The 22334-nt window shown below is 50.2% G+C and overlaps 1 protein-coding gene across 1 annotated transcript in view; it reads left to right on the forward strand.

Annotated features, from left to right (window-relative positions):
* The window catches only part of LOC141194462 (uncharacterized), a 42710-nt gene extending 22493 nt beyond the window's left edge, over positions 1 to 20217 (forward strand). Inside the window, exons 2-7 of the mRNA XM_073662383.1 lie at positions 13257 to 13396; positions 13526 to 13705; positions 13789 to 13912; positions 13996 to 14084; positions 14281 to 14371; positions 16633 to 20217. Coding sequence (XP_073518484.1) covers positions 13328 to 13396; positions 13526 to 13705; positions 13789 to 13912; positions 13996 to 14084; positions 14281 to 14371; positions 16633 to 18554 — 2475 coding nt within the window. The 5' untranslated portion in view covers positions 13257 to 13327 and the 3' untranslated portion in view covers positions 18555 to 20217. The remainder of the gene's footprint in view (positions 1 to 13256; positions 13397 to 13525; positions 13706 to 13788; positions 13913 to 13995; positions 14085 to 14280; positions 14372 to 16632) is intronic.
* The last annotated feature ends 2117 nt before the right edge of the window (positions 20218 to 22334 follow it).

Consider the following 22334-nt stretch of genomic DNA (forward strand, 5'->3'; position numbering starts at 1 on the left):
TACACCTCGTACACACGCGGCTCTGCTCCGTACACCTCGTACACACGCGGCTCTGCTCCGTACACCTCGTACACACGCGGCTCTGCTCCGTACACCTCGTACACACGCGGCTCTGCTCCGTACACCTCGCACACACGCGGCTCTGCTCCGTACACCTCGCACACACGCGGCTCTGCTCCGTACACCTCGTACACACGCGGCTCTGCTCCGTACACCTCGTACACACGCGGCTCTGCTCCGTACACCTCGTACACACGCGGCTCTGCTCCGTACACCTCGTACACACGCAGCTCTGCTCCGTACACCTCGTACACACGCGGCTCTGCTCCGTACACGCGCGGCTCCACTCAATACACCTCGTACACACGCGGCTCCTCTCCGTACACCTCGTACACATGCGGCTCCGCTCCGTACACCTCGTACACACGACTCCGCTCCGTACACCTTGTATACACACGGCTCCGCTCCATACACCTTGTACACATGCGACTCCGTTCCGTACACCTCGGACACACGCGGCTCTGCTCCATACACCTCGTACATGCCCAGCTCCGCTCCGTACACGCGTGGCTCCGCTCCGTACATCTCGTACACACACTGCTCTGCCTCGTACACCTCGTACACACGCGGCTCTGCTCCGTACACCTCGTACAGACGCGGCTCTGCTCCGTACACCTCGTACACACGCGGCTCTGCTCCGTACACCTCGTACACACGCGGCTCTGCTCCGTACACCTCGTACACACGCGGCTCTGCTCCGTACACCTCGTACACACACGGCTCTGCTCCGTACACCTCATACACACGCGGCTCCATTCCGTACACCTCATACACACGCGGCTCTGCTCCGTACACCTCGTACACACGCGGCTCTGCTCCGTACACCTCATACACGCGCGGCTCCGCTAAGTACACACGCGGCTCCACTCAGTACACCTCGTACACATGCGGCTCCGCTCCGTACACCTCGTACACACGGCTCCGCTCCGTACACCTCGTACACATACGGCTCTACTCCGTACACCTCGTACACACGCTGCTCCGCTCCGTACACCTCGTACACGCGCGGCTCCGCTCCGTACACCTCGTACACGCGCGGCTCCGCTCCGTACACCTAGTACACACGCGGATCCACTCCGTACACCTCGTACACGCGCGGCTCCGCTCCGTACACCTCGTACACGTGCGGCTCCGCTCCGTACACCTCCTACACACGGCTCCGCTCCGCACACCTCGTACGCGCGCGGCTCCGCTCCGTACATCTCGTACACACGCTGCTCCGCCCCGTACACCTCGTACACACGAGGCTCCGCTCCGTACACCTCGTACACACGCAGCTATGCTCCGTACACCTCGTACACACGCGGCTCCACTCCGTACACCTCATACACACACGACTCTGCTCCGTACACCTCGTACACACGCGGCTCCACTCTGTAGACCTCATACACACATGGCTCTGCTCCGTACACCTCGTACACACGCGGCTCCTCTCCGTACACCTCGTACACACGCGTGGCTCCGTACACTTTGTACACACACGGCTCCGCTCCGTACACCTTGTACACATGCGGCTCCGCTCCGTACACCTCGTAGACGCGCGGCTCCGCTCCGTACACCTCGTACACACACGGCTCTGCTCCGTACACCTCGTACACATGCGGCTCCGTTCCATACACCTCGGACACACGCGGCTCCGCTCCGTACACCTCGTACATGCCCGGCTCCGCTCTGTACAGGTGCGGTTCCGCTCCGTATATTTCGTACACACGCGGCTCCGCTCCGTACATCTTGTACACACACTGCTCCGCCCCGTACACCTCGTAAACACACTGCTCCGCCCCGTACACCTCGTAAACACACTGCTCCGCTCCGTACACCTCGTACACATGCGGCTCCGCTCCGTACACCTCGTACACATGCGGCTCCGCTCCGTACACCTCGTACACGCGCGGCTCCGCTCCGTACACCTCGTACACGCGCGGCTCCGCTCCGTACACCTCGTACACGCGCGGCTCCGCTCCGTACACCTCGTACACGTGCGGCTCCGCTCCGTACACCTCGTACACGCGCGGCTCCGCACACCTCGTACACGCGCGGTTCCGCTCCGTACACCTCGTACACGCGCGGCTCCGCTCCGTACACCTCGTACACGCGCGGCTCCGCTCCGTACACCTCGTACACGCGCGGCTCTCCTCCGTACACCTCGGACACACGCGGCACCGCTCCATACACCTCGTACATGCCCGGCTCCGCTCCGTACACGCGCGGCTCCGCTCAGTATATTTCGTACACACGCGGCTCCGCTCAGTACATCTCGTACACACACTGCTCCGCCCCGTACACCTCGTACACACGCGGCTCCGCTCCGTACACCTCGTACACATGCGGCTCCGCTCCGTACACCTCGTACACATGCGGCTCCGCTCCGTACACCTCATACAGACGCGGCTCTGCTCCGTACACCTCGTACACACGCGGCTCTGCTCCGTACACCTCGTACACACGCGGCTCTGCTCCGTACACCTCGTACACACGCGGCTCTGCTCCATACACCTCGTACACACGCGGCTCTGCTCCGTACACCTCGTACACACGCGGCTCTGCTCCGTACACCTCGTACACACACGGCTCCGTTCCGTACACCTCGTACACATGCGGCTCCGTTCCGTACACACGCGGCTCTGCTCCGTACACCTCGTACATGCCCGGCTCCGCTCTGTACAGGTGCGGTTCCGCTCCGTATATTTCGTACACACGCGGCTCCGCTTCGTACATCTTGTACACACACTGCTCCGCCCCGTACACCTCGTAAACACACTGCTCCGCCCCGTACACCTCGTAAACACACTGCTCCGCTCCCTACACCTCGTACACATGCGGCTCCGCTCCGTACACCTCGTACACATGCGGCTCCGCTCCGTACACCTCGTACACGCGCGGCTCCGCTCCGTACACCTCGTACACGCGCGGCTCCGCTCCGTACACCTCGTACACGCGCGGCTCTGCTCCGTACACCTCGTACAGACGCGGCTCTGCTCCGTACACCTCGCACACACGCGGCTCTGCTCCGTACACACGCGGCTCTGCTCCGTACACACGCGGCTCTGCTCCGTACACACGCGGCTCTGCTCCGTACACACGCGGCTCTGCTCCGTACACACGCGGCTCTGCTCCGTACACACGCGGCTCTGCTCCGTACACACGCGGCTCTGCTCCGTACACACGCGGCTCTGCTCCGTACACGCGGCTCCGCTCCGTACACCTCGTACACGCGGCTCTGCTCCGTACGCCTCGTACACACGCGGCTCCACTCCGTACGCCTCGTACACGCGCGGCTCCGCTCCGCGTACACCTCGTACACACACGGCTCCGCACGCCTCGTACACGCGCGGCTCCGCTCCGTACGCATCGTACACGCGCGGCTCTGCTCCGTATACCTCGTACACGCGCGGCTCTGCTCCGTACACCTCGCACACACGCGGCTCTGCTCCATACACCTCGTACACACGCGGCTCTGCTCCGTACACCTCGTACACACGGCTCCGCTCCGTACACCTCGTACACGCGCGGCTCCGCTCCGTACACACGCGGCTCCACTCAGTACACCTCGTACACACGCGGCTCCGCTCAGTACACCTCGTACACACGCGGCTCCGCTCAGTACACCTCGTACAAACAAGGCTCCGCTCAGTACACCTCGTACACGCAGCTCCGATCCGTACACCTCGTACATATGCGGCTCTGCTCCGTACACCTCGTACATATGCGGCTCTGCTCCGTACACCTCGTACACACACGGCTCCGCTCTGTACACCTCGTACACATGCGGCTCCGCTCCATACACCTCGTACACACGGCTCCGCTCCGTACACCTCGTACACATGCGGCTCCCCTCCGTACACCTCGTACACATGCGGCTCTGCTCCGTACACCTCGTACACACGCGGCTCTGCTCCGTACACCTCGTACACACGCGGCTCTGCTCCGTACACCTCGTACACACGCGGCTCTGCTCCGTACATCTCGTACACGCGGCTCTGCTCCGTACACCTCGTACACGCGCGGCTCTGCTCCGTACACCTCGTACACATGTGGCTCTGCTCCGTACACCTCGTACATATGCGGCTCTGCTCCGTACACCTCGTACATATGCGGCTCTGCTCCGTACACCTCGTACACACACGGCTCCGCACGCCTCGTACACGCGCGGCTCCGCTCCGTACGCATCGTACACGCGCGGCTGCGCTCCGTATACCTCGTACACGCGCGGCTCTGCTCCGTACACCTCGTACACACGCGGCTCTGCTCCGTACACCTCGTACACACGCGGCTCTGCTCCGTACACCTCGTACACACGGCTCCGCACACCTCGTACACGCGCGGCTCCGCTCCGTACACACGCGGCTCCACTCAGTACACCTCGTACACACGCGGCTCCGCTCAGTACACCTCGTACACACGCGGCTCCGCTCAGTACACCTCGTACACATGCGGCTCCGCTCAGTACACCTCGTACAAACAAGGCTCCGCTCAGTACACCTCGTACACGCAGCTCCGATCCGTACACCTCGTACATATGCGGCTCCGCTCTGTACACCTCGTACACATGCGGCTCCGCTCCGTACACCTCGTACACACGGCTCCGCTCCGTACACCTCGTACACATGCGGCTCCGCTCCGTACACCTCATACAGACGCGGCTCTGCTCCGTACACCTCGTACACACGCGGCTCTGCTCCGTACACCTCGTACACACGCGGCTCTGCTCCGTACACCTCGTACACACGGCTCCGCTCCGTACACCTCGTACACGCGCGGCTCCACTCAGTACACCTCGTACACACGCGGCTCCGCTCAGTACACCTCGTACACACGCGGCTCCGCTCAGTACACCTCGTACACACGCGGCTCCGCTCAGTACACCTCGTACACACGCGGCTCCGCTCAGTACACCTCGTACAAACAAGGCTCCGCTCAGTACACCTCGTACACGCAGCTCCGATCCGTACACCTCGTACATATGCGGCTCTGCTCCGTACACCTCGTACATATGCGGCTCTGCTCCGTACACCTCGTACACACACGGCTCCGCTCTGTACACCTCGTACACATGCGGCTCCGCTCCATACACCTCGTACACACGGCTCCGCTCCGTACACCTCGTACACATGCGGCTCTGCTCCGTACACCTCGTACACACGCGGCTCTGCTCCGTACACCTCGTACACACGCGGCTCTGCTCCGTACACCTCGTACACACGCGGCTCTGCTCCGTACACCTCGTATATATGCGGCTCTGCTCCGTACACCTCGTACACACACGGCTCCGCACGCCTCGTACACGCGCGGCTCCGCTCCGTACGCATCGTACACGCGCGGCTGCGCTCCGTATACCTCATACACGCGCGGCTCTGCTCCGTACACCTCGCACACACGCGGCTCTGCTCCGTACACCTCGTACACACGCGGCTCTGCTCCGTACACCTCGTACACACGGCTCCGCTCCGTACACCTCGTACACGCGCGGCTCCGCTCCGTACACACGCGGCTCCACTCAGTACACCTCGTACACACGCGGCTCCGCTCAGTACTACTCGTACACACGCGGCTCCGCTCAGTACACCTCGTACACACGCGGCTCCGCTCAGTACACCTCGTACACACGCGGCTCCGCTCAGTACACCTCGTACAAACAAGGCTCCGCTCAGTACACCTCGTACACGCAGCTCCGATCCGTACACCTCGTACATATGCGGCTCCGCTCTGTACACCTCGTACACATGCGGCTCCGCTCCATACACCTCGTACACACGGCTCCGCTCCGTACACCTCGTACACATGCGGCTCCGCTCCGTACACCTCGTACACATGCGGCTCTGCTCCGTACACCTCGTACACACGCGGCTCTGCTCCGTACACCTCGTACACACGCGGCTCTGCTCCGTACATCTCGTACACGCGGCTCTGCTCCGTACACCTCGTACACACGCGGCTCCGCTCCGTACACCTCGTACACACGCGGCTCTGCTCCGTACACCTCGTACACACGCGGCTCTGCTCCGTACACCTCGTACACACGCGGCTCCGCTCCGTACACCTCGTACACACGCGGCTCCGCTCCGTACACCTCGTACACACGCGGCTCCGCTCCGTACACCTCGTACACACGCGGCTCCGCTCCGTACACCTCGTACACACGCGGCTCCGCTCCGTACACCTCGTACACACGCGGCTCCGCTCCGTACACCTCGTACACACGCGGCTCCGCTCCGTACACCTCGTACACACGCGGCTCTGCTCCGTACACCTCGTACACACACGGCTCTGCTCCGTACACCTCGTACACACACGGCTCTGCTCCGTACACCTCGTACACACACGGCTCAGCTCCGTACACCTCGTACACACGTGGCTCCGCTCCGTACACCTCGTACACACGTGGCTCCGCTCCGTACACCTCGTACACACGTGGCTCCGCTCCGTACACCTCGTACACATGCGGCTCCGCTCCGTACACCTCGTACACATGCGGCTCCGCTCCGTACACCTCGTACATATGCGGCTCTGCTCCGTACACCTCGTACATATGCGGCTCTGCTCCGTACACCTCGTACATATGCGGCTCTGCTCCGTACACCTCGTACACACACGGCTCCGCACGCCTCGTACACGCGCGGCTCCGCTCCGTACGCATCGTACACGCGCGGCTGCGCTCCGTATACCTCGTACACGCGCGGCTCTGCTCCGTACACCTCGCACACACGCGGCTCTGCTCCGTACACCTCGTACACACGCGGCTCTGCTCCGTACACCTCGTACACACGCGGCTCTGCTCCGTACACCTCGTACACACGCGGCTCCGCTCCGTACACCTCGTACACACGCGGCTCCGCTCCGTACACCTCGTACACACGCGGCTCCGCTCCGTACACCTCGTACACACGCGGCTCCGCTCCGTACACCTCGTACACACGCGGCTCTGCTCCGTACACCTCGTACACACACGGCTCTGCTCCGTACACCTCGTACACACACGGCTCTGCTCCGTACACCTCGTACACACACGGCTCTGCTCCGTACACCTCGTACACACGCGGCTCTGCTCCGTACACCTCGTACACACGGCTCCGCTCCGTACACCTCGTACACGCGCGGCTCCGCTCCGTACACACGCGGCTCCACTCAGTACACCTCGTACACACGCGGCTCCGCTCAGTACACCTCGTACACACGTGGCTCCGCTCAGTACACCTCGTACAAACAAGGCTCCGCTCAGTACACCTCGTACACGCAGCTCCGATCCGTACACCTCGTACATATGCGGCTCCGCTCTGTACACCTCGTACACATGCGGCTCCGCTCCATACACCTCGTACACATGCGGCTCTGCTCCGTACACCTCGTACACATGCGGCTCTGCTCCGTACACCTCGTACACACGCGGCTCTGCTCCGTACACCTCGTACACACGCGGCTCTGCTCCGTACACCTCGTACACACGCGGCTCTGCTCCGTACATCTCGTACACGCGGCTCTGCTCCGTACACCTCGTACACGCGCGGCTCCGCTCCGTACACCTCGTACACATGCGGCTCCGCTCCGTACACCTCATACAGACGCGGCTCTGCTCCGTACACCTGGTACACACGCGGCTCTGCTCCGTACACCTGGTACACACGCGGCTCTGCTCCGTACACCTGGTACACACGCGGCTCTGCTCCGTACACCTCGTACACACGCGGCTCTGCTCCGTACACCTCGTACACACGCGGCTCTGCTCCGTACACCTCGTACACACGCGGCTCTGCTCCGTACACCTCGTACACACGCGGCTCTGCTCCGTACACCTCGTACACACGCGGCTCTGCTCCGTACACCTCGTACACACGCGGCTCTGCTCCGTACACCTCGTACACACGCGGCTCTGCTCCGTACACCTCGTACACACGCGGCTCTGCTCCGTACACACGCGGCTCCGCTCAGTACACCTTGTACACACGCGGCTCCACTTAGTACACCTCGTACACACGCGGCTCCGCTCCGTACACCTCGTACACACGCGGCTCCGCTCCGTACACCTCGTACACACGCGGCTCCGCTCCGTACACCTCGTACACACGCGGCTCCGCTCCGTACACCTCGTACACACGCGGCTCCGTTCCGTACACCTCGTACACACGCGGCTCCGCTCCGTACACCTCGTACACACGCGGCTCCGCTCCGTACACCTCGTACACACGCGGCTCCGCTCCGTACACCTCGTACACACGCGGCTCCGCTCCGTACACCTCGTACACACGCGGCTCCGCTCCGTACACCTCGTACACACGCGGCTCCGCTCCGTACACCTCGTACACACGCGGCTCCGCTCCGTACACCTCGTACACACGCGGCTCCGCTCCGTACACCTCGTACACACGCGGCTCCGCTCCGTACACCTCGTACACACGCGGCTCCGCTCCGTACACCTCGTACACACGCGGCTCCGCTCCGTACACCTCGTACACACGCGGCTCTGCTCCGTACACCTCGTACACACGCGGCTCTGCTCCGTACACCTCGTACACACGCGGCTCTGCTCCGTACACCTCGTACACACGCGGCTCTGCTCCGTACACCTCGTACACACGCGGCTCTGCTCCGTACACCTCGTACACACGCGGCTCTGCTCCGTACACCTCGTACACACGCGGCTCTGCTCCGTACACCTCGTACACACGCGGCTCTGCTCCGTACACCTCGTACACACGCGGCTCTGCTCCGTACGCCTCGTACACACGCGGCTCTGCTCCGTACGCCTCGTACACACGCGGCTCCGCTCCGTACGCCTCGTACACGCGCGGCTCTGCTCCGTACACCTCGTACACACGCGGCTCTGCTCCGTACACCTCGTACACACGCGGCTCTGCTACATCCACACTGTAAACCCCTCCTGACCCCACACATAAACTTCAGCTCATCCAGCACCATGACAACCAGCACAGCAGAGTCCTGCATCCACTGAGGCCCCTGATCATGTGACCCCTGACTCCTCCCCTCCTGTGACCTCATCACAGCTCCTGTGCGCACAGAGCAGCCATATATGTGGTGGCGGCTCTGCAGGTGGAGGTATGTGGAGTTCCCCCATTACTGGAGGCAGGGGGCATTAACCCCTTCAGCACGGAGACTCTTTTGGGGTCTTGTATTGCCCCTTTATAAGAATCAAGGTTTTTGTTCTGTTTCCTATAATAGATACATACGACCCAACTATGGAGACAGGAAGGAGGGAAACGTATTGTTCTCATAGTACAGGACCCTTTTACTGGCCCCACAGTGTAATGCCCCCATTATGCCCCTTATGCAGGATGTATGATACCCCCACACAGTGTAATGCCCCCATTATGCCCCTTATGCAGTATGTATGATGCCCCCACACAGTGTAATGCCCCCATAATGCCCCTTATGTAGTATGTACGATGCCCCCACAGTGTAATGCCCCCATTATGCCCCTTATGCAGTATGTAAGATGCCCCCACAGTGTAATGCCCCCATTATGCCCCTTATGCAGGATGTATGATGCCCCCACACAGTGTAATGCCCCCATTATGCCCCTTATGCAGTATGTATGATGCCCCCCACAGTGTAATGCCCCCATTATGCCCCTTATGCAGTATGTAAGATGCCCCCACAGTGTAATGCCCCCATTATGCCCCTTATGCGGTATGTAAGATGCCCCCACAGTGTAATGCCCCCATTATGCCCCTCATGCAGTATGTATGATGCCCCCACACAGTGTAATGCCCCCATTATGCCCCTTATGCAGGATGTATAATGCCCCAGTGTAATGCCCCCATTATGCCCCTTATGCAGGATGTATGATGCCCCAGTGTAATGCCCCCATTATGCCCCTTATACAGGATGTATGATGCCCCACACAGTGTAATGCCCCCATTATGCCCCTTATGCAGGATGTATGATGCCCCCACACAGTGTAATGTCCCCATTATGCCCCTTATGCAGTATGTACGATGCCCCCCACAGTGTAATGCCCCCATTATGCCCCTTATGCAGGATGTATGATGCCCCCACACAGTGTAATGCCCCCATTATGCTCCTTATGCAGGATGTATGATGCCCCCACACAGTGTAATGCCCCCATTATCCCCCTTATGCAGGATGTATGATGCCCCTACACAGTGTAATGTTCCCATAGTATCGCCTGAGGTCCTGAAGTTGGAATAATCCCTCTAGAGTTGGTTTTCCCTTTGCCTGCTCCCCTACATGTAGACCCTCGAGCATGTATACATGCATGTAGGGGAGCAGGCCTTACTAGATATCGAGGCTTTGTACAGTAATATACCGCATGAGGATGGTATCAGAGGAGTAAGATATTTCCTGAAATCCAGGTCAATAGAGTGTAGCAGACATAATGACTTCATGGAGGATCTTCTAAAATTCACTCTTACTCATAACTTCTTTCTTTTTGACGGGAAGTACTTCCACCAGCTCAGGGGTACTGCGATGGGGAGCCTCTGTGCCCCCTCATATGCTAACTTATCCCTGGACTGGTGGGAGGAATCCACAATATTCAGGGATGGTCATAAGTGATGGCAGCCATATATTGGGGTATGGTACAAATATATTGATGACATTTTTATCATCTGGTCGGGGACGAGTGAACAATCTTTTGAATTTGTCAGGGAACTCAACATCAATAGAGTGGGCCTGAGATTTACATCTGAATTTAATTATAATAATTTTTATAGCGCCAACATATTCCACAGCACTTTACAATTTTAGGGGGGACTTACACAGACAATACAGACTTTACAGAATAAGCATAACTCAGATATTAAAAGGAGTGAGGGCCCTGCTCACAAGCTTACAGTCTATAAGGAAATAGGGGAGACACAAAAGGTAAAATGTACATATATTGTATAATGCAGACTTAATATACTAAATAGGGTAAGTACATAACACTACATGAACTGATCGCCAGCCAGTATGTGTACAGTACAGACAGAGGCTATGCAGTGCATGGATGGTATGAGCATGATTTTGAAGAAAATTTTAATATGGGCCAAAACTGGGACAGTTAGATAAGTATGTTGAGGTGATAGGCCAGTCTAAATAAATGGGTTTTTACGGCACGCTTAAAACTGTGGGTATTGGGAATTAATCAAATTGTCCTGGGTAGTGCATTCCAAAGAATTGGTGCAGCATGCGAGAAATCTTGGAGACGGGAGTGGGAGGTGCGGCTTACTGAGGATTTCAGCTTTAAGTCATTACCACCCTACCAGTGCCCTTCGTTCTGCTAGACTGAGACGAGGGAGGAGATGTAGAGTGGTGCTGAATCGTGGATAGCTTTGTGGGTAAGAGCACTAAGTTTATATTGAACTCTGTATTGGATGAGCAATCAGTGCAATGACTGGCACAGGGAAGAGACATCGTTGTATCGGTAGGTGAGACCGATAAGTAAAGAGTTGCAATAGTCCAGACGAGAATGAGTAAGAGCTACAGTAAGAGTCAAAGGAAAGAAAATTTCTAATTCTAGAGATGTTTTTGAGGTATAGAAGACACGAGCGAGCAAGTGATTTGATGTGAGGAGTGAAGGAAAGATCTGAATCAAGTATGACCCCAAGACAGCGGGCATGTTGCTGGCGAGTAATGATGGAGCCACAAACAGAAATGGCAATATCGGGCACAGGTAGGTTAGTGGAGGGAGGAAATAAGAGGAGTCCAGTTTTTGACAGATTCAATTTTAGATAGAGGGAGGGCATAGTGTTAGAGACAGCGGAAAGACAATCACTGGTATTTTGTAATAATGCAGGAGTGATGTCCAGAGAAGAGGTGTCTAATTAGGTGTCATCAGCATAGAGATGGTACTGAAAACCGAATTTGCTAATTGTTTGTCCAATAGAAGCGGTGTATAAGTAGAAAAGAAGGGCGTCTAGGACTGATCCTTGAGGAACCCCGAGAATAAGGGGAAGGGGAGAAGAAGAGAAGCCAACAAAAGACACAGTGAAGGAGCGGTCAGAGAGGTAGATCCACAGTGTCGAATGCTGCAGAGAGATCCAGGAGAATCAGCAGGGAGTAGTGACCATTAGATTTTACTGTTAGTTGATCATTAGAAACTTTAGTGAGTGCAGTTTCAGTAGAATGTTAGTTATCTGAGAGATAGCGGATTAGACAGGAGTGGACCACTTGTTCGAGTAGTTTAGAGATAAAGGGAAGATTGGAAACAGGTCTGTAGTTAGCAGCACAGTTCTCGTCGAGGGATGTTTTTTTAAGTAATGGATGTATGCTGGCGTGTTTAAAAAAGGAGGGAAAAATAATAGATGAAAGGTAGAGGTTTAATATTTTAGTTAGGTGAGTAGTGACAGCTGGAGAAAGGGACTGAAGGAGATGTGAGGGAATAGGGTCACTGGTGCAGGTGGTAGAGCGAGAGGAAGAAAGGAGCCTTTTCACTTCTTCTTTCGTGACTGGTTTGAAGTCAGAAAATTAGCAAGATGCAGTGTGGGAGGGAGGAGTATGCATAACATTTGGGGATTGAGAGAAAATTTCCTATCGGATATGGTCATTTTTTTCTTTTAAATAATTGGCCTGATCGTCAGTGCTGAGGTTGATGTTTGAGGCCTGTGCTGTTTGATTAAGGAGAGAGTGAAAAGTGTCAAACAGGTGTTTAGGATTATTGGACCATGAGATGACGAGGTTGTTAAAGTAGGTTTGTTTGGAGAGGTGAAGGGCGGAGTTATAGGTTTTAAGCATAAATTTATAATGGAGGAAATCTTCGGCCAGATTAGATTTTGTCCACAGCCGTTCGGCACACCTGGAGCAAAACTGGAGAAAGTGTATTTGCAGTGTGTTCCAGGGTTGTCGCCGTTTGTGCCGAGTTGTTCTCTGTGTAGGAGGTGCGGCTTCATCCAGGGCGCATTGCAATGTTTCGTTATAATGCTTCAGTGCAAAGTCAGGGCATGAGAGGGAGGAGATTGGGGCCAATGATGATTGCAACATTTTCATAAATTTCTGGGTGTTAATGGCATGTATATTTGTATAAGTGTGGAAAGTGGGGGTGTCTTGAGCAGGGTGACAGTTCTTGACAGAGAATGAAAGAAGGTTGTGATCAGAGAGTGGAAGAGGAGAGTTAGTAAAATCATGTATTGAACAGAGCCGGGCGAAGATCAGGTCAAAGAATATTTCCATCTTTATGTGTAGGAGAATTAGTAAGCTGTGAAAAATGGTCTTATCCATCAGCTTATCTTTTTCTCATTCAGATCTCTAAAATACCGGATCCTCTCAGTGAAGATCATCTATATAAGAAAATTTTCCTGATTTATCCAGGAAAATGATGGACAAGATGGCGGAGAGGATATTACACCTCGCCCTAGAGATCCTCTTCCGTCTTACTGGAGAGGTGAGAGATTCTGATGACGTCCCATTACATCATTCTTATCTATGGGAATAACAGATGAACAGAACTGGAGAGGTGAGGACTCTGGAAATGTCTGGAGGGAGATTTATTAATGTGTCTCTCCATAACCAGGATTACACAGTAGTGAAGAAGACCTCTAGTGAGCGCTGTCAGGACCCTGTGTCTGAGGAATGGGGAAGACCCCTGAGCCCAATCACAGGGCCTCCACCTCACCCTCTGATACATGAGGACATCAATGACCAGAAGATCCTAGAACTCACCTACAAGATGATTGAGCTGCTGACTGGAGAGGTGACACTGCTGGGAATGCTGGGATATTATACAGTAATGCTATGAAGGGATCTGGGGGATGACGGTATCATTGTATGTGTCAGGTTCCTATAAGATGTCAGGATGTCGCTGTCTATTTCTCCATGGAGGAGTGGGAGTATTTAGAAGGACACAAAGATCTGTACAAGGACGTCATGATGGAGGTTCCCCAGCCCTTCACATCACCAGGTAATAGACAGGACTAAATACACACGGCCTATAATTATCTGTATGTAAAAAATGAATTCAGTCCTTGTATGTGTTTCCTCCAGATCTATCCAGTAAGAGGACAACACCAGAGAGATGTCCCCATCCTCTTCTTCCACAGGACTGTAAACAAGAAGATACCAATGTTCTTCAGGTAGATGGAGAGAAGATGTCATGAGATTTCCCCTATGATGTGTAGACGGCTGTAAAGGTCCTGTCTTCAGTCTTGTTTTATCCACCATTATTATGTTTTAAATTTGTGTTATGAGAACGGTGGAGATAACAGGATTAGAGCTGATCATAGATGTGACTTCTTCATCTGTCTTTGACTTTTATAATATTTGTTTCAGGGTGAAGATCTGACCCATATTAATACTACAGAGACATATGTGAGGGGTGATGAGCGGTGTAAAGAGGAGATTCCTACATATGACTACCCAGGTGAGTAGTAACCACTAAATGCAGAGAAGTCACAGATTCTTCTCAGTCACTGGCTGTGGCTGCTTTATCGGTGATGTAGTCCAGCCATATCACAATCGTGTGATCACCATTTTGCCGCTAGACCACAACATTCTCCTCCGTCCGAAAATATTCAGATTACTTTGTGTAATTGTGAAAGCCCTTTTCTGTAGCACTTACAACCTGGAGGATCCACCTACCCCCTGGGATTAGGAGACGCTGACCGTTACCTGCCCAGGTCTGTAAACTACAAAGCCAAATGACAGCGTACGTAGAATGTGCTGACTAGTGAGAAAATCCCTTGAAGAAAAATATAATGATGGGCCTGTAAGAGAAAGCGGAGGGTAATGATGGTGTTGGCTTCCTAGATCCCTGATATCTTATTGGATGAATCTACCTTCTGTGCTGCTGAATGTGCTCATATGGTCCCTACAAGACCAGGTCCAGTCTTTTTGGCCAAACTTCACTTTTATGATCGACAACATTAAATGTGCAGTGAGGCCAAGTGTGAATTTCTGTACAATAACAGTAGAGTTTCCCTTTATCCTGACTGTTCAATTTATTTTAAAACCAACTAACTGCAAACTGGATTGTGATAAACTATACAGAAAACATTACACCTGTGCCATGATATATCTCTAAGCTGTGCGTGGCTGATGGCTGTAATATACATTTTTTCACGCCTGCAGGAGTTGTGTTGGCTTGAGCCCTGGTTTCATGGATTCACTCCACATCATAAATAGTATTGAGCGAATTTGTTCGGCATTTCAAATTCAGGTTCGTGTTCGGGGTTCCGGCTTGTTCGAGCCAAATGGTCCAACATAAATGAGTGCAACTCCAGTTTAGTGTTGGATTTCTCCCTTCATACATACGTTGTTGTTGGGGATGTTACATGTTTTTATATTCTTTCTTTTTTTTACAAATTCCCTCTCTATGATAGTTTCATTGTGGTGGGATCGGCCGGCCTCACTTATGTGACTCTATAACTCCCTGGTAGTTTTTCAAAAAGATCTCCATTACCTCTTCCAAATGCAGTATTATAAAAAAGTTCACTTTAAATGTCTAATATTTCTTCTTGACACTCATCTGACAGAAAATATTGGTTCTTATGATAGTTTAGATTGCCAAGAGCCACCGAGCCCCATACTCCAATTACCCCAGAGAGGTTTCACCACTAGTTACTCATTTTTCTCTGATGAAGACTGTTCAGTTTGATCATTTCAGTCGATGTTTTATTGTCTATAGTCACAGTTTTTAACTTCTGTAATCCTCTGATTTAACCCCTTCCCGCAGTTTTATGTTTCTAATCAGGCCCCATTTTTCAAATCTGACGTGTGTCACTTTATGTGGTGATAACTTTGGAATTCTTCACAAAGGATAATAGGAAACAAATGGACCTTACAAATTATTTTCCAACTTCTTTTGAATCTGACAATCCCCTATATACGGTTGTACACTACTGTCTGGGCACATGGCAGGTTAAGAAGGGAAGGAGCGCCATTTAGATATTAGGAATGCTCAAAAGATGGCTACCACGAACAGGCTTGTCACTATCTACCCTGTTTACAGATTTCACAAATTACTTTGATCATCACCCTTTAACCCCTCTACATGGATCTGAACCTACACAGAGACCCCTAGGCTTGGGCCACGGTGTTACCTGCTATTCTTTGGAGTGAGATGGAAAGAAGAATAGTCAGGTAGCCGGGTCAGAACCAGGAGGGCAGAGAAAATACAAAATCAGAAGACACGAGTAGTCAGTAAACGGGCCGAGGTCACAACAGGAAACAAATCCACAAGCCGGGAGCTGAGCACAGAGGACTGAACCAGAGGAGAACAAGGCTGTATCTGGCAGCTTCCAGCAATATGCTTCCACCTTTAGTAGGGTGCGGTGCTCTCCAAATGGCTGAAGCAGGGAGCAGATTATTCCAGCTGGACAGCACACACACCCATACTGCCAGACTGGATGGTACTACAGGTCCCAGGCACCCTAATCTTAGTGGCTGGACAGAGCCTGCGCCTTTTACTCCATATTTGGGAGCCAGAATGAACAAACAGTTGAACACCACGCTCCACTGCTTCATCCTATGAGGTTTTCTATTAGATGGTCATTGTCTTGGTGAATAAGTGAATTTTTTTATATAACTTGCCTTTTTTAATGGACCGTTTAAGTAGAAATGTTCAAAAATATAAAATTCAAGGATTCTTTATTAAAAAATGATGATTGTTTTTATTCTTGGCAGATGACTGTACCAGGAGATCAGAGGGACAGCTGACATCTTCAATTTTCAAATCAGATAATTTTCAGATTCCACAGGATGCAATTGAAGTGAATGCCATTACTCCAGATTTACCATCATCCCTTCACAGCAAAGATCTGCCATCTGATCCTTTGAAACAGGTCTCGTCTTCTGATTCATTACCAACTACTAAGGAAAATCAAAGTCACAAAATAAGCATTAAAAAACAAACTGCTCCTAATGCAAAGAAGCCATTTTCACATTCAGAATATAGAAATAGTTTTCTTCTCAAAAAGTCTTTTTTTAAACATCAAAAAATTCACACAGCGAAGAATAGATTTTCTTGCTCCAAGTGTGGGAGATATTTTAATCAGATATCAAGTCTTGTTAGGCACCAGATAACTCACACAGTTGAGAAGCCTTTGTCATGTTCAGAATGTGGGAAATGTTTTACAGAGAAATCTACTCTTATCAAACATCAGAGAACTCACACAGGGGAGAAGCCTTTTCCATGTTCAGAATGTGGAAAATGTTTTAACCATAAATCTAGTTTTCTTAAACACCAGAGAACCCACACAGAGGAGAAGCGTTTTTCATGTTCAGATTGTGGGAAAAGTTTTGTACAGAAATCAAATCTTATTATACATCAGAGAACTCACACAGGGGAGAAGCCATTTTCATGTTCAGAATGTGGGAAATATTTTGCAAAGAAATCTACTCTTATCAAACATGTGAGAACTCACACAGGGGAGAAGCCTTTTCCATGTTCAGAATGTGGAAAATGTTTTAACCAGAAATCATATCTTAATATGCATCAGAGAACTCACACAGGGGAGAAGCCATTTTCATGTTCAGAATGTGGGAAATGTTTTGCAAAGAAATCAAATCTTTTCAAACATCAGAGAACTCACACAGGGGAGAAGCCTTTTCCATGTTCAGAATGTGGAAAATGTTTTTCTGAGAAATCAACTCTTATCAACCATCAGAGAACTCACACAGGAGAGAAGCCATTTTCATGTTCAGAATGTGGGAAATATTTTACAGAGAAATCAAATCTTATCAACCATCAGAGAACCCACACAGGGGCAAAGCCTTTTTCATGTTCAGATTGTGGGAAATGTTTTGGACAGAATTCACATCTTAATAAACATCAGAGAACTCACACAGGGAAGAAGCCTTTTTCATGTTCAAAATGTGGGAAATGTTTTGGACAGAATTCACATCTTAATAAACATCAGAGAACTCACACAGGGAAGAAGCCATTTTCATGTTCAGAATGTGGGAAATATTTTGCAAAGAAATCTACTCTTATCAAACATGTGAGAACTCACACAGGGGAGAAGCCTTTTCCATGTTCAGAATGTGGAAAATGTTTTAACCAGAAATCATATCTTAATATGCATCAGAGAACTCACACAGGGGAGAAGCCATTTTCATGTTCAGAATGTGGGAAATGTTTTGCAAAGAAATCAAATCTTTTCAAACATCAGAGAACTCACACAGGGGAGAAGCCTTTTCCATGTTCAGAATGTGGAAAATGTTTTTCTGAGAAATCAACTCTTATCAACCATCAGAGAACTCACACAGGAGAGAAGCCATTTTCATGTTCAGAATGTGGGAAATATTTTACAGAGAAATCAAATCTTATCAACCATCAGAGAACCCACACAGGGGCAAAGCCTTTTTCATGTTCAGATTGTGGGAAATGTTTTGGACAGAATTCACATCTTAATAAACATCAGAGAACTCACACAGGGAAGAAGCCTTTTTCATGTTCAAAATGTGGGAAATGTTTTAAACAGAAAGCGCATCTTGATAACCATCGGAGAACCCACACGGGAGAATGCCGCAACTACACCCAACTAGTCTCTGTACAGACAAGAAATGCCCTAGCTGTACAACTAAAAACGTCACCACAGACCTAACTCCCTAATAAGTCGTTGATGAGTTTCTCATACCTCCTGAGGAACCAGAGGGGACACTGCAACACACTGTCAACAAGGGGAAAGGAAAGTATGAAGTAAAATATGAAAACCCTGAATGAGAAAGAAAAACACATTCATATAGGGCAAAGAAGGCAAGCTAAGGAGAACCAAAAATAAAAGGAACAAGTATAATCTCCCAGAAACCTAACATTGTTAGAATTAAAAGGTACTGGGAGGGAAAGCAAACTGACCGGGAGGATAGTTTCACCTTTGTGGTGAAACTTACAGGATTCATCCTCACCAACTGTAAATGTAAAACCCGTCCATTTATAAAGACCACGGACAAGATAAAGATTCCCAACTCACATCAGGACCACAAGATCCCAGGTACTTTCAGCTGCATCACAATGAACTTAATTATATGTTCCAAATGTCCAACTGGGGGTCTGTATGTAGGGAAGACAGGGCAAAAATTTAAAACAAGGATGAATTCTCATCACCACACAAAAAAACGAAAAAAAGAATAAATCTACTTGTGTCCACACATTTTTACGGCCACAACTGCTTATCCCTCTCCCATACTGATAGTTCTGCTTCACTTCACTTGTCTTATCTATTGCATTATTCCTGTGCCCTGTTGTGTATAAATATGTGACTCTTCAGATTTTGTGTTATACTATGTCTGCTGAAGAGATCTGAGTAGTCTCGAAAGCTTACTGACTAATGGCTAACTGAAAAAATGGTATCAACCACTGAGGACTCTCAAATTTTAATATTTTTCTCCATACAGCAATTTTAAGATCTCTCCACAGGTGTTCAATGGGATTTAGATCAAGACTCATTGCTTGTTTGAACTCTCCAGCACTTTGTTTCCATCCATTTTCTGGGTGCTTCTTGAAGTATATTTGGGCTCATTGTCATGCAGTAAGATCCATGACCTAGGACTAGTGTTGAGCGAGTATGTTCTGTTCCGAGTATGCTCGGGTGAGCTCCGAGTATTTACAGCTGCTCAGTGTTATGTTTGAATCGCTCCAGTGTCCATGATTTGCGACTGTTTGGCAGCTTTATTACATGTGAGGAATGTGTAAGAAATGGACATTCCTCACATGTAATAAAGCTGTCAAACAGTTGCAAATCATGCACATGGGAGTGATTCAAACATATCACTGAGCAGCTGTAAATACTCGGAGCTCGGCCCGAGCATACTCGGCGAAAGGGTTAATAGAACATGCTCGCTCAACACTACCTAGGACGCAAACCCAGCTTTCTGACACTAGGCACTATATTGTGACCCAAAATCCTTTGCTAATCTTCAGATTTCATGATGCCTTGCACACAGTCGGAGGCAGCAAAGCAACCCCAAAACACCTTTGAACCTCCCCCATATTTGACTGTATGGGTTGTAAATTTATTGATTATGCTGTACACCTTGGACAAAGGAACATGCCGATCTCTAAAGATGGACTTATAACCTTGAAATTGTTGATATTTTTCAACAATTTTGGTTCTCAAGTCCTCAGACAGTTCTCTTCTCCGTTTTCTGTTTTCTCCATGCTTAGTGTGCCACTCATATGCACACAATGCAAAGATTGAATCAACTTCTTCCTTTATCTGGTTTTAGTTGTGATTTTCATATTGCCCACACCTGTTACTTGCCAAAATTGCGTTTGAACGAGCTTCACATGCTTGAAACAAAGTTGTTTACCCACAATTTTGGCAAGGTGTCACCTATTTTGTCCTACCTATTTTGTGTGAAATTATGTTCAATTTGCCTTTTTTTCTGTTTTCTTGTGTTGTTCCAATACATGTAAAGGAAATAAACGTGTATAACAAAAAGTGTAATTTCAATAATTTTCTGGGAGAATTACTTCATTTTCTGGAACAATTTCAAGGGAGCCAACACTTTTGACGATGACATGTTTTTGTTGCCTTTTTAATTTGTTGCAGCATATCATCCTCTACGTGTTCAGCTATATTAGGAGGATTGTAGCAAAGTCCAATTAGCAGCTTTGCATTATTGCCATTTCCATGTACATTTACCCAGACTGACTACATCAGGGATGTAAAGCTCAAAACATGCAGAGGGCCAAAATGAAAAACTTTGACAAAGTCGTGGGCCAACCAGTGTACAGTATAATGGGCCCCACATAGTCCTCCATACAGAATAATGGGCCCCACATAGTCCTCCATACAGAATAATGGGCCCCACATAGTTCTCCATACATAATAAACAAGAGGAAAAAACTTCAAGTCAGAGTCCCATATAATAGTGAAAAAATTACAAAATTGTATTAATTATAATTTATACAGGAAAAAAATATGAATCAGAGACAGTTAATAGTAAAACAATGGAGGAGCACTAATGAGGAGCATGAGACAAATTAACATGATTATTTTCTGATGTAAATACATAATTGGGCTGCCAAAAAAATAAGAATATATTGTTAAAATGCAGTGAAGCATTCCATAAAAGTGCAGGTGCTTATGAGGTAGGTCAGAAGTAGTTGCTATATAAGAGGTTAGTCATACCGCTGTCTATATATAGGTACTAATATAGATAACTCATACCGGGGACAGCAGATCTTTATAAGTGACCTCTTAGGCTACAGGGTAAAAGTATATCCTAATACATATTAAAGCCTAGAAAATGCACCTAAGTAGGAAAAAAGATTAAAGAACGGCAGCAAAAAGAGTGTAGCATAAATCCTATAGAATACTTACAGCCACAGTGGATGTGAACACGCTCCTCAATGGCGCTCACCCTGATGCGCGTTTCAGCATGGCTGCCTTCGTCAGGGGGTGGCGTCAATGAAGGTGGGTAGGGTTTAGAAACCCTTGAGCCAATGGAAAAGGGGGGGTGTAGTCCGCCAATGGGTGTAGGGAGGGCGTGGCATGACACATGGCAATCACCGCGGCATCCACGGCTACCGCATCATATGATCCATGATGCCGCAAGCACATAGGGAACCACGTGACCGCTCGTCATGGAGCAAATATTGATACGACCAGCGAGGACACCACAGAGAACAGTGAAGCCGGGCGTACCGCCCAGTCCACAGACATATATAGTCAAATACAACCAGAGAGAAAAAGAAACTAGCATAATGGGGTAAACTGTCAATAATAGCATAGCCCAAATGTATATATATATCTAAGGGGTATAGGCGATAGCCAATTATATATAAGTCAGAGAAGTTAATTGGACATGACGAAACAAATAAAGTATATCTTTAAGAAACGCATGAAGTATAACATGATTATATGAGATCATAGTATAAATGCATAATAAGATATAAGAAAATATCTCTCAAAATATCGATCTATAAATGCGAAAGATATACAATAATAACTGTATGGACAAAAAATGCGCACACAGAAAAAAAGTTACAGATCTTGAGAGACAATGCAGCGCCAGCAATTATGTCCATGTTATCCAATAGCAGAATGGAAGTCATGAACGTCATTGACATAGAAATGGAGAGATCATGTATACAAACATGCCAATCACCATGTAATGCCTTTATGAATATTTGGTAGAAAAAGACGACAAACTCTCATGGAGTAACACTAAAGAAATAGGAAAAAGTTAAAACAATGTGGATATAGGTGATCAGAGAAATGGGGCATAACTAATATTTTCGTTCTAGCCCAATGGATGGAGTGTTTTTAAAGTCCAAATCCATCTGCTCTCTTTCTGGGCTAATAGTTGGCTCACTCTACCGTCCCTAATATTAGTGGTGATCATGTCAATACCCCGAACTTTAAGTTTAGATGCGTCAC

The sequence above is a fragment of the Phyllobates terribilis genome, unplaced genomic scaffold (genome assembly GCF_046119375.1).
Source record: "Phyllobates terribilis strain yellow unplaced genomic scaffold, ASM4611937v1 Scaffold_71__1_contigs__length_7168151, whole genome shotgun sequence".
Classification (NCBI taxonomy): Eukaryota; Metazoa; Chordata; class Amphibia; order Anura; family Dendrobatidae; genus Phyllobates; species Phyllobates terribilis.